General features: G+C 59.7%; 2 protein-coding genes across 7 annotated transcripts in view; both read right to left on the bottom strand.

Annotated features, from left to right (window-relative positions):
* Positions 1 to 3,771: 3,771 nt before the first annotated feature.
* On the bottom strand, positions 3,772 to 9,249 carry ZDHHC23 (zinc finger DHHC-type palmitoyltransferase 23; the record flags this gene model as incomplete). The annotated part of the gene is made up of 4 exons (XM_029075210.1): positions 3,772 to 4,613; positions 6,481 to 6,648; positions 7,214 to 7,813; positions 9,101 to 9,249. Coding segments are annotated over 4 exons (1,185 nt in total), but the record flags the coding sequence as incomplete, so codon positions are not given.
* Positions 9,250 to 10,094: 845 nt separating this feature from the next.
* The window catches only part of GRAMD1C (GRAM domain containing 1C), a 55,745-nt gene continuing 53,562 nt past the window's right edge, over positions 10,095 to 12,277 (bottom strand). For 5 of the 6 annotated variants that reach the window (XM_029075355.2, XM_029075356.2, XM_029075359.2 and 2 more), the window contains one exon: positions 10,095 to 11,700. In XM_029075355.2, coding sequence (XP_028931188.1) covers positions 11,626 to 11,700 — 75 coding nt within the window. In that variant the 3' untranslated portion in view covers positions 10,095 to 11,625. The remainder of the gene's footprint in view (positions 11,701 to 12,277) is intronic. The other variant, XR_005660519.1, reaches the window with a different exon arrangement.

Raw genomic sequence — 12,277 nt, 5'->3', positions numbered from 1 at the left:
CCCAGTGGCTTGTGAGAGTTCTTTGGACAAGGTCCCTTGGAGGATATGGGGTGTTCAGAGAGTGGAACGGCCAAGTGGAGAGTCTTCAGCTTTACCAACACTGGGGGCAGGATCCTCGCTGAGGGGCGGGGGAGAGGTAAGGAGGACACTGGGGTCTTGAAGAAGAGAAAGATGTTGGGAGCAACAGGCAGGAGCAGGCAGGGAGCCTAGCCCAGTGGAGAGAGCATGGACCCAGGAGTCACAGGACCTGGGTTTTACTGCTGGTTCTGCCACTTGTCTGTGTGTGACCAGGGGCAAGTCAACTCACTTCTCTGTGCCTCAAGTTACCTCATTTGTAAATGGGGATTAATACTGAGCCCCGTGTGAAACAGGGACTGTGTTCAACCTGATTATCTTGTACGTACCCCAGTGTTTAGTACAGTGCGTGGCCCTGGTGGAGCCGGTGAGTTTCCTAGCCCCCTCTCTCATAACAACACAGTAAGTGCTTAACAGATACCACAATCATTATTGATAACAAGAATGGTATTTAAGCATTTACTATGTACCAAGCACTGTTCTAAGCACTGGGGTGTTACAAGACCATCAGGTCAGACAAGGTCCTTGCCCCACATGGGGCTCACAGTTAAAATAGGAGGGAGAGCAGGTATTGAATTCCCATTTTACAGATGAAGAAGCTGGAGCCCAGAAAAGTGAAGTGATTTGCCTCTAATCACACCAGGCGAGGGGCAGAGCCCGGTTAGGAAGTCAGGTCCTCTGACTCCCAGACCTGTGCTCTTTCCACGGGACCACACTGTTTCCTACACTGCTTCCCTCCCTGGACCAAAGAACAGACACAAGGCAATGAAGCTGCCACCTCTATCAGCGATCTACAAGGGTAAAATGGGTGAGAAGGCTTTAGGCAGCCACTGTCCAGGGACGGGAAGAGCCCGTGCCCCACAAAGGGACTTGATGTCCTCCCAGAGACAGTGGGGAAGAAGGGGCTTTGCAAAGCACCCATTCCTGCTGCCTGAGCAGAGGCAGGCTCTCTCTTCTGGGCTGGAAGGCCACACCATCTGGAGTTCTGTCTGTCTGCCCGTCTGTCCACCCACCCTCCTCCCCGACAGCTCGTGACAGTGCTCGGAACAGTTCGGGGGGTGGGAGGAAGGCGCAACATCAACGTTGGGTCCTGCCCTGGGCCTTGGATGGAAAGCTTGCAGTGCCCCAGTCCTCACTGCCTCTTGTAAGAAACACCAGTGTCCAGGAGGGGAGGCCTTCAGCCCCACAAGAGGTTGGGGGGAGGGGGAGAGGGGCAGAGGTCTCAAACCAGCCAAAGATCCCATCACCCCAGTGGTAGAGGCTGCGGTGTTCGCAAGACATCCTCTGGTGGGCTAGGGTTGTCGGGCATCTGTGAGGCCTCGCCCTATTTCTTTCCAACATGCTTAGCTTTCTCCTTGCTACCTCCACCACACACACACACACCCTGCATCTCCCCTGTATGTTTCTTCTATCAAAGGCAGCAGGGAACACACACACACACACACACACAGAGATATTAGTATTTAATACCCATCCTTGGCCAAGAAAATCTAAGATGATGTCTTTATGGGAGGCTTTATTTTCCACTTAAACTCTATCATAACATCACATTCACTTTACAAAACAAGCAAAGAGGGTTGATTCTGAAGGGAGCAAATGAGGCAGGGTCAGTACAGGGAGAGTAAGGGGAGGCTGGGAGTTGGGTGTCCCACCCAACTGTTGAAGTCAAAGTTCGAGGGACAGGGGGTGAGGGGCCCAGAAAAATACCTGCTTTTCACACCAAGACTCCAAAGCCCTTGGCCTTTCAACTGAGACAGCTCGGCAGATCACCAACCCGCCCCCCCCCCCCCCCCCCCCCGCACCTCAGCAGAACACTTGACATCCTCAAAGTTTCAATCCCCAGCCCACACCCCCCTATACCCGCTCTCACCTACAGCAACTGGCACCACAAAACAAAGGCTCCACCCACAACTACTCCACCAGCCTTCCGCCTTCACCAAGTCCTCTGGCGCACCGTGCCCTCAGCCAGCGTCTCGCTTGGTGGCTAGCCCTTGAGGTGGTTTATTCTCCCACCGCTCAACCCTGCCAAAACCCCTTATGAACTTTGGAGAAACAGCCTGTTTCTGGGCCCCACATTCCTCTGCCACAACGCAGAGCTGCTGGAGAGATGTCAGCTCCCGGTGAGCTGGGGATGTGAGCAGATGGCCCAGTGTGGGAGAGAAGCTTCCCGGCGGGGGCGACACCGCCCCCCCAGCCGATCCGGGCCCTGTGGGGAAGAAGGAACCCTCTCTGTTGGGCCGGGGCCAAGGCAGAGTCCAATCAGATTGGAATGAGAAAGCGGGTGGCGATGGGAGCGGTAGGACTCCTCAGGTTAGTCTAGTGGCCGGCAGTGGGGCTGGTTAGGCCCCGGTGGTGTGCTGCCCCTCCAGAAGCGTCAGCTACGCTTGTGCCCACCGGAGGCCTCCGGCCCAACCCCCAGGCCCTGGCGCTGCTGGGGTTTCTGCTGTCCCTGAAATGGACTCGCTGGAGGCCCACCAGCCCTGGATCCCCACAGGGCAGGACAGAGGAGTGAGGTGGCTCAGGGAGAAGAGGCTGGTCACATCATCCTACCTCGCAGGCACCGCCACCGCCTCCTCCTCCTGCACCCCAGCCAGCTCTAGCCCTCCCCTGCGGGAGCAACACATTCATTCATCCAATCGTATTTATTTAGTGCTTACTGTGTTCACTGTACTAAGCACTGTACTAAGCACTCGAGTAGAATCCAACACACACCCCTAACCCCACCTGTTCTCACTCCCAAAGACAGGGAGAGATGGCGGGGGAAGGGCCAGGGTATGGGGGTGGGGGGGGTTGCCGATTCCTGGGAGCTCTAGCACTACATGAGGTGGGAACAGATGGCTAAAAGGAGGCTCTGGGGCTCTGGCCGCCCACTGACCTATGGAGCTAACCAGACCAGTCACTCCCTGGCCCCCAGGTCCCTACTGGTCAGTTAGAAGACTCATCAACCCACGGGCCCTTTCTTCGAGTGGCTCCGAACAAGGAGAACACCATGAGCCATTTGTGAACTCCAGGGTTGAGAACACAGATGGGTCCAGGAGGGAGGGGCCAGAGGGTTGAACCTCCCTGAGCCCCACCAGCAGAGCGACTGGAAAAACTCCCATTGGGACGTAAGGGTGGCAAGAGAGATCACCGAACCATGGGACAGTGGAAAGCCCCAGCGGGGATGGACCGACTAGGCCCCTCTTCTCCCCCTAGCACAGCTTGGGGAGTATGAGAAAATTGACTGTCCCATGGGGTTTTTGAGGCAATAGTGGCCTGTGTGTCTCTCTCTCTCTCTCACACACACACACACAAACACACAAAAGCATCTCCCCTCTCCCCCCGACCCCTGATCATCCACTGGGGCACGAAGATGACCGTCCACCCCCTTACCCCCAATAACTAAGTGGAGTGCCAGCACTGCAGCTTGACAACCATGAGGAGCGGAAAGAACACTAAGAGCCCCAACGGGGCCAACAACAAAGGCACTGAAACAGACAGGAACTAGTAAACAGAGAAGCAGCGTGGCCTAGTGGAAAGAGCACCAGTCAGAGTCAGAAGGACCTGGGTTCTAATTCCTGCTCCTCCACTTGCCTGCTGTGTGACCTTGGATAAGTCACTTCACTTCTCTGGGCCTCAGTTACTTCATCTGTAAAATGGGGATTAAGACTGTGAGCCCCACGTGGAAACTGGACCATGTCCAACCTGATTAGCCTGTCTCTACCCTAGCACTTAGTACAGTGCCTGGCACATAGTACACGCTTAACAATAACATTAAAAAAACAACATATTCCCTGTGCACACACCCTGACCTGCAGCTGTCCCCAAAAGGCCGATTAACACGTTCCCCCTAACTGACCAGAACAATATTTACCTGGACAGAGCGGGAGTTTGAGGTCACAGACTAGTCCAGCTAGTCCTTGACCCTGCTGCTCAGCAGGTTCAAACCCAGGGTGTAGAAAGTAGAAAATTCCCAGAGTGCGGTGAGGCAGGCCCACAATAGGCCCAGTACATCCAGTCATCCACTGGCCACTGTTTTCCACGCTGATAGGGTAAAGCCCAAACTCCTCCTGTGGATCCGGGAGCTGAGGCTCCGCAGGCATCTCATCTGCTGAGGGACAATGACTTCGCTTGGTCCTGGTCCTTTGTCTCAGGGGGGGGAACCACCTGGCCCAGGATCTGCCTCGCTGTCCCCCCCGCCAGGCCCAGAGTTGCATCTCTGTCTCAACCTTCCTCCAGCTCCTGGACCCAAAGTGAGGCCCCGAAGCAGGGAGAGGAAACGATGCTCCCTTCAGACCATGTCTTCGGCGGGCAGGGGACGTGGGGGAGCACCCAGAGAGCAGAAGTGGCGCCAGTTGCTCAGGAAGCCCCTGTTGTACTGGCCGGGGTCCACGCCGAGCCCGCAGAGCAGCCGGCGGCCAGTCCGGCCTCTCAGGGCCCGCCCAGCTTCCCTCTCCGTCACGTTGCAGCTGATGTTGATCAGCTGAATCAGGAAGATGTAGCCCATGCCCGCCGTGATGATCGCACAGTACCACGCGCAGGTGAAGGATAGGGCCGAGCTGACGGAGACACAGGGAATCAGTCCGTCAATCAACAGAAGCCCCCGAGCGCCTGCAGGGAGCAGGGTGCTGCACTCAACGCTGGGGAAAGGACGGGGCAGTTAGTAGATACCATCCCTGCCCTCAAGGAGCGGACAGCCTAGCGGGAGAGGCAGACACAAAAATAAATCACAGGGAGAAGAAAGCAATCCAGGATGAAGATGAGTACATGAGTATGGCGGGAAGGGTGGGGGTGAGGGAAGGACCGGAGCACTCAAGTGACTGGTGCTGGAGGGCTGATGTGGTAATTGGGTGGGGAGATGAGGGATTAGTCAGGGAAGGTCTCCTGGAGGAGCTGTGATCTCCAGGGGGCTGTGAAGCCCTGCCAGACGTGAGTGGGGAAGGGGTTCCAGGCAATAGGGCAGTTGCAAGCAAGAGGTCGGCAGCCAGAAAGACAAGAACGAGGCGGTGAGTAGATGTGGCATGAGAGGGGCAAAGTGCGAGCTGGGGTGTGGCAGAAGAAGAGCGAGGCTCACATTTTACAGTGGGGAGAAAGCTGATGGAACGTATTAAAGCCGACAGACAAGTTTCTGTTGGAGGTAGAGGGGGCTGGGCAATTACTGGAAGTTTTCAAAGACTGGGGAGACTTGCACAGCACAGTTTTTCAGAAAAATGATCTGAACAGCAGCAGTGAGGTGTGGCAGGCAGGAGATATAGTAATAATAATTACGGTATTTGATAGGGGCTTATTATGTGCTAATAGTAATAATAATGATGATAGTATTTAAGTGCTTACTATGTGCCAAGCATTGTTCTAAGCGCTGGGGTAGATAGAAGGTAATCCCACGTGGGGCTCACAGTTTTAATTCTCATTTTACAGATGAGGTAACTGAGGCACAGAGAATTTAAGTGACTTGCCTAAAATCACACAGCAGACAAGTGGTGGAGCTGGGATTAGAACCCATATCCTCTGACTCTTGCCACTAGGCCATTCTGTGCAGCCTGAGAGCAGGGGTGAGAAGGTAGGTGGGAGCTGGGGATATGAGGGGGAGATTTCTAGGAGGTCACCTCTGACGGTTTCAATTTTTTCAACAAAAGAGTTTGTGTCTGATGATGTCTGCTTGGTTTTAAAGTAATCGGAGATTGGAGGAGGGGGTTGTTTTGGTCTTGGAGGCCTTTGGAAGGGCATGAAAAGTCTGGAAGAGAGAGGGCCGGGAGTGGGCACGGGAGTTGGCAAAAGAGGAGAAATAGCACTGCTGAGTCGAGGAGGAGACTGAGTTACAGCTGCAGGAGAGGATGAGTTTGACAGGAGAGAAGAGAGCCCGGGATATCGCGGCCTCCTCCGAAGGGGGTGTCAGATGACTGACGATTTGCCCAGTCTATCTGTCCATTCGTCCTTCCGCCGCGCCACTTGGCTAGTGGGGGATCCCAGGACCATTACTGACTTGGAACACTAAAGGGTAGTGAGGGGAGTCCCAACACTGAAAACTCAACTAGACTTTTGCTTTGCGTGATGTCACATTCCAAGAGCTTACGAGGATCACAGAGTAAACTGCAATAATCGCCTCCATTTTGGAAAATTTGCTCGGCTGAGCAAAACCTGTCCTCGTCCAGCGACAGGGACAGACCCAGGAAGGAAGGGCCAGGCCCAACTCGACCATTCAGCTGCTGTCAAGTGGGGAAAAGCCAAGGATTCACGATTCATGGCCGAAGGCAGACAGCAGGGCCTGGGCCAGCTCCCTCAGCAGGGGAGAAGTCAGCGGACAGAAAGAAGCTTACTGTCTCCTCGGGCTCGGGTGTCTGAAACAACTAATCTTGGAGTCACTGCTATCGGCCATCCATGCCCCCGCAGCCCCCTGCTCGCCACCGACCCACACTAAGCTCTTACCTGGAGGTTGCGTAGACTCCAGGGCAGTAGAACAGAGCCGTGAAGATGCTCCTCTCGGGACAGATGGTGCCCAGAGTCAGGGCTATCCCATAGCCGGAGGTGAGCAGGAAGAACGAGAGGGCGAGGAGGAAGGCCTGGTGATTGGATTCTCCCACACAGTTGTTGATCCTTAAAAGGAAAGTGAAAAGATGAGATCGGGGCTCTAAATGGTCGACACCGGCAGTGTCAGACCGCCAGACACGGGGTGGGAGCCCGCATCAGCATGGGTGGACCCGGCTCCAGCGGTCATGGTTCTGGACAGGGAGGGCACGGACCGTTTGGAACCGCGCCCCTCCCCTTTCCCAGGTGCCACTCAGATGCAAGCAGGCAGACCACAGGGGATGTGGCGTGGGGAAGAATTGTCATTCTGTCCACCGGCCAAGTCGCAGACACTGGCAATTGGCGGTTAAAGGGGCAACCGGGGAGGGGGTTGGGGGTAGGCCAAGAGAGCCAGAGTCTCTCCCCACAGCCCCAGCGGCTAGTCCCAGGGGTCATCCAGAGGGAGGCAGTAGCAGGGGCAGCCTCAGCCCAAGGAGCATCTGGGCTGGCCAGGGAGCTAGATACGACCCTCTGGAAGGAGCACTGGGGTTGCGACGATCTGAAGGGGGAAGACTCAGAGTGGCCCAAGCTGGGGAAGCCCGTGCCCTCCCGGGGCCCCCTCGCAGTTCAGCGGTAGCCCTCGGCCAACACCTACCAGACGCAGTGATGGTCCATCCTCCGCACACACACCCGACACAGGCGACAGTGCCCGGCCCGGGCCGGCCTGACCAGCCGGCACTGAGTGCACCAGTCCTCTCGGGACTCCGGGCCGACCGGCACCGGCTGGCCACCGGGGCACTCGGACCCCGCAGCCCCTTCCCCTGGCCGCCTGAGGTAACCGGGATCCTCCTTGGCCCGGCGGAGGGCCAACAGGGTCAGGCCCAGCCCACAGGTGAGTGTGGCCAGCTGGGCCGGCCCCACGCGGCCCCTGGGGGCCACTTCGCGGAGGAACGTATAGTACATGTAGCCCAAAGAGAAGAGACCTAGGCTGAGGAAGAAGAGGGTCTGGTCTCCCCTCCGGTGGGTGAGGTAGTAGTACCACAGCGTCAGCGCGGGCAGCGAGGCCAGAATCACAACCCCCAGCAGCAGGTGCCACGCCGCCATGTGGAGGAGGGCGGGCAGAAGGACGAGGGGAGGGAGGATGCTGATTTCCACCTTTCGGGCCCCTCTAAGCCAGGGGACGCGGCAGCGGTCAGAGACGGTGTCCAGAATTCTCTGGAGCGCCCCGGGGGCCAGGGGTTTGCCCGAGATCCACCTGTTGAGAATAAACGCACACAGGACAGCGCAGTCACAGCGGCTGCACCGGTCCGGGGGCTGCTGGCCAGCAAGTCCCCCGGACAGCGTGACCCCACGCCGGAGCCCTAAGTCTGAGGTCTGACCACTTTCTCCCCCCGCCCTTGCTTTGGGGAGGGACTTGAGCACCAGGCAGAGGGACCACTCCAGGCTCCTTCTTCCACCCCACGCCAGGCTCCCCGGGGGTCGCACCTCCTCCGGGAGCCCAAGTCAGTGAGCCCCTGAGGACCCACGCCAAGCACTCAATACACCTAGCTGGTCGCCTCTGGGGGGCAGCCCCTAAGGGGCCCCGAAAGGTGAGGGGAGGGGAAAGGCAAGCCGTCCCTCGGGTTGCTGCTCCCCAAGCCGCTACCGACGTCCCCTCCGTCTTCTCCCAGCGCCCCCCTTCCCCCTCCGGAGTCCAAATTGGGGCCGTGTTGTGGACAGAGGACAGAGGCTCCCCCGGGGTCACGGCCTTGTTCCCGGGAGCAGGTGGGCTGGATTGCCTCCGCTCTGAAACCACCTGCTCTCAGCCAACCGTGGGCACGCCACCAGCACTAACAAAACCCACTCGGTTGGCAGCCAGGCGACGGGTGCAGCTAGCCGCCTCCCCGCCCCGGCTAGAGGGAGGGTGGGAGGGAGGAAGGGACACAAGGGGAAAGGGGGGACGACCCTCACTCCGGTCCGGTCCACAGCCGCTCGGGTTCCCGAGTTCTGGCCCGCCTGTCTTTGCGGAAGGGCGTCCAAACTGTACCTGCCTGTCTGTTCTCCTCCCGCCCTCGCTGACGGACAGCGGGCCCGGGCCGGGCTCTCCGCCGGTTCCCGCGTGGGAGGGAGCCGAGGGGGTGAGGAGGCGAGGAGGGAGCAGGGGGTCCGGGGCAGACACCCTCTCCCCTCCCTCGGCTCTGCCTGCGGCCCGTCGAGGTGGGCAGCAGCCTCGGGGTCGCCCTTTGGGAGGAGGCTCCGGTCCGGTCCGGTCCGGCCCCGGCGCCCGCCCGGACCAGACGCCACTTGGGCCTCTACGGGGCGGCTGGGCCAGGACCGGGGGGCTCCTTGCCCCGTTTCCTCGGTGCCGGAGGGCCCCGGGGCGGGGAAGGACCCGTGCCCCCGGGACACCGTGTCCCCGGAAAGCTGGGCGCGGGCTCAACTCGGAGAGCTCAGCGGGAGCAAATCGTCCCCGCCGCGGGTAGGTCTCCGGCCGGCGGCGCCGGGGGTCCGGGGCGCGGAAAGGCCCCGGGTAAGGGGTCCCACCCCGGGCGGCGCTACCTACCTGTCACAGCCGTCGTCCAGCTCCTGGCAGTCGCAGATGCAGGCGGCCACGTGGCTCCGCGCCCCGTCCCGGGCGATGTACTCGCAGCAGCACAACGGCTCCAGCGCCGGCTCCTCCGCTTCCCCCTCTCGCCGCCGCCGCCGCCGCCGGGACGCCCGCCCCTCTCCCCCCGGGGCCATGGCCCGCCGCCGCCGGGAGACCCGGGGCAGGGGCCGGGAGGCCCGGGGCAGGGATCGGGAGCGAGCAGCCCGCCCCGGGGGGCCGGAGCCGCAGCTTCCTCCACCCGCAAACCGGAGAGCGGTCCCGGCCCCGCCCCGGGCCCCGCCCCCCTCCCGGGCCCACACACCGCGGGGAGGAGGAGCAGCCGACGCCGGGGGAACGAGGGGCGTCAAGAAGGGCAGGACAGTGCAGGTGGAGGGTGGAGGAAGAGGAGGAGCAGGAGATGGGGGGGATTGGAGGGCAGTTGGGGGTTGGAGTGGTCGGAGGAAGTCGGAGGGTAACTGGGGAGGGGGTTGGTGGGCGGCTTGGGGCGAGGCCCAGCGGCAGAGAATGAAGCGGGGATGTCGGGGCGGTCCTGGGGGGGGATTCCCTCCGGAAGGCTCCCGCTGTCTCCCTTTGGCCCGCGCCGCTCCGGTCCACGGAGCCGGGACCTGCGGGCGGACCCTGGGGCCCTCCCCGCCCCCCGGCCGGGCCGACCGTCCGCCGCCCAGCCCGCCCGCACTTCCGCCTCTCCGGGCCTGGCCTCCCCTCCCCGCCCCGCCCCGCCCCGCCCCGCCCCGCAGCACGTGCGGGCCGCCCGCCGGCCTCTCGGGCCCCGCCCCTCCGCCCAAGGCCGGTCCCGCCTCCTCCGGGGCGCCGGCAGGGGCGAGGCCCTGCCCACCCGGCCGCCCCGAGGGCGGCACCGCCGGGGGCCCGGGGCACCGAGGATTCCCCCCTTCCCCACCCCCGGAGCTCGGGGGGTGCGGGGCACAGACACCACGCGTGACTCCGGAACTCCACTCGCAACTTCAGTGTGTTTATTGACGCAGCCTTTACAGAGAACGGCTCGACGATTGAGTGGCCTGCATTTCGCGTACATAAATACCTCTCGATTTATACGAAACTACTTAGGTCGTTGCCCGTACAGCGCACTCCGGCGAGAGAACGGCCACAGGAACCGTTCCCTCCCCTCTTGTGGCTCCTTATCATTCTTCACCAAACACCCCACCTCCGCCCCCCACTTCTCGGTTAAAAATTCCACAACCTGTGCCCAAATCCGGGGATCTGGGGGCCTCCGGTCAGCAGCCCGGCAGGCACGCGGCCGGGAGCCAACGCGGGGACCGTGGTCCTCACTCGGGCGGGACGGTCTCCACAGGAATGGAGGGGGTGAACTGGTCTCCTCGGGGGGGCGGAAGCCTGTGGAGGCCTCAACCTGGTCGGGGGGAATGCTGAGAAGGAAGCAGTGAAGAAGACCCTTTCACCCGGAGAAAAGGTCCCGGAAACAACACGCCCAGCCGAGATCCCATCCCAACAAACCCCGGCTTTGATTGCGTCCTCGGGGCTGGCCCGTGCTCACGCTGTGGAACGGCCGGCCGCGGGGCTTTCTTGTTGGGCGAGGCCCGGGCCTGGCTTGGTCTGACCGGCGGAACTGCCTGCCACCCCTTTGGGATGGGATCGGTGGAGCTCCGGGGGCCCGAGGACTGGGAGCCCGCCCCAACGGGCTCCCCGCTCCAGTGTCGTGGGGGCTCGGCCCAACCCGGGCACGAGGCAGCGCAGCAACTCGTTCAGCTTGGAGAGCCCGGATCTCAGTGGAAAAGGGTCGCATTCCTTGTTTTGGGTCTTGTTCATCTAATCTTCCTGGAGCAACAGACGGTCTGCCAGCCAGCAGCGACGTCCCCTCTGATGGGCATCTTGGGGAGAAAACCTCTCTCTCGAGAGGCCACGCTGCCCAAAAAGCTGGATGGGGCGGATGCAGGATCGCAGCCACCCACCCGCAAAGCCCCAGTGACAGCGGAGCTGCCGAGAGGAAGCATCCTAAAATCCACACTGTGAAATCCGTACAGCGCGTAAACCTGGGAAACGAAAGAGTGTACGCAAAGGACGGGCACTGTATGATCATGAGGCCGAGAACCTTTCAGCTGTAAATACATACTAGCCGGGCTCCCCTTTCCAAAGAATTCGTTCCAAGCTGGTGGCAGAATTGGATCCGAAACCTCAGCCCCCAATGAACGAGAGTGGTCCACGGTGCCCCACCGAAAGGGCTTTTCCCTTGGGCCCACGGTGCACCTGCTCACCTCATGCTTCCGCTAGGAATCCACAGTTCCGATGACACGCCAGGAGGAGAGGGGTGAATTTCTCAGAGCCGTAGTGATGGAAATGATCGAGTATTACTTGATATGATCTTTTATTAGATGTACCGGGAGGTGGAAAGAAATGTAGACGTTCCTATGACAACCTGCAGTTCTCCTCCTTCGACTTCCTTCCACGTGTTTTCCTTCATCCTCCTTTCACCCTCTCGGGGGCGGCAGTCTTAGAAGTCCAGGTTGCTAGCTCTCAACCGTGTTGCCTGTCTTGTTCAGAAGTTCGAAACTTCTCTGGAGCATAACGAGGGAGCTCTTCAACTGCAAACATACAATCCCCAATATAAAATTCACTTTTCAGGATCAGCTGCGAACACCAGACCACTCTTCCTTGATCTGGTGACTCCCCCAGCTATTGGGGCTGGAACACTCTGGTTACGGGGAAGGGCCTAACCCAGAGCATTTATGTTCATATCTGTAATTTATTTCTTTATATTAGTGTCTGTCTCCCCCTCTAGACTGTAAGCTCATTGTGGGCAGGGATCATGTCTATCAACTCTACTATAGTTACATTGCACTCTCCCAAGTATGTAGTACAGTACTCTGCACACAGTAAGCGCTCAATAAAGACCATTGATTGATTGACTGATCAATTGATACTGTTTTCATTCTGTGAAACTCCTTCAAATGACCTGGCAACTCTCTGTTCCAGGCTTCTCCACTGAGGAGAGGGAAGGAGGACGAGGGGGATGGAGGGAGGGAGGGAGGCAGGGAAGGGATGGGGAAAAAGCAGTCCACAGATCTCCCATGACCCCTCTCTGAAGCCCTGTCGCAGGAGGCCTGCCTAGATAATTCTCCTATCTCTCCACCTTATATCCCCTAACTGTTGCTTCAACTC

The sequence above is a fragment of the Ornithorhynchus anatinus genome, chromosome 11, assembly GCF_004115215.2.
Source record: "Ornithorhynchus anatinus isolate Pmale09 chromosome 11, mOrnAna1.pri.v4, whole genome shotgun sequence".
Lineage (NCBI taxonomy): Eukaryota > Metazoa > Chordata > Mammalia > Monotremata > Ornithorhynchidae > Ornithorhynchus > Ornithorhynchus anatinus.
The sequence above is the reverse complement of the archived record's forward strand: the minus strand, read 5'-3'. Positions and strand labels throughout refer to the sequence as shown.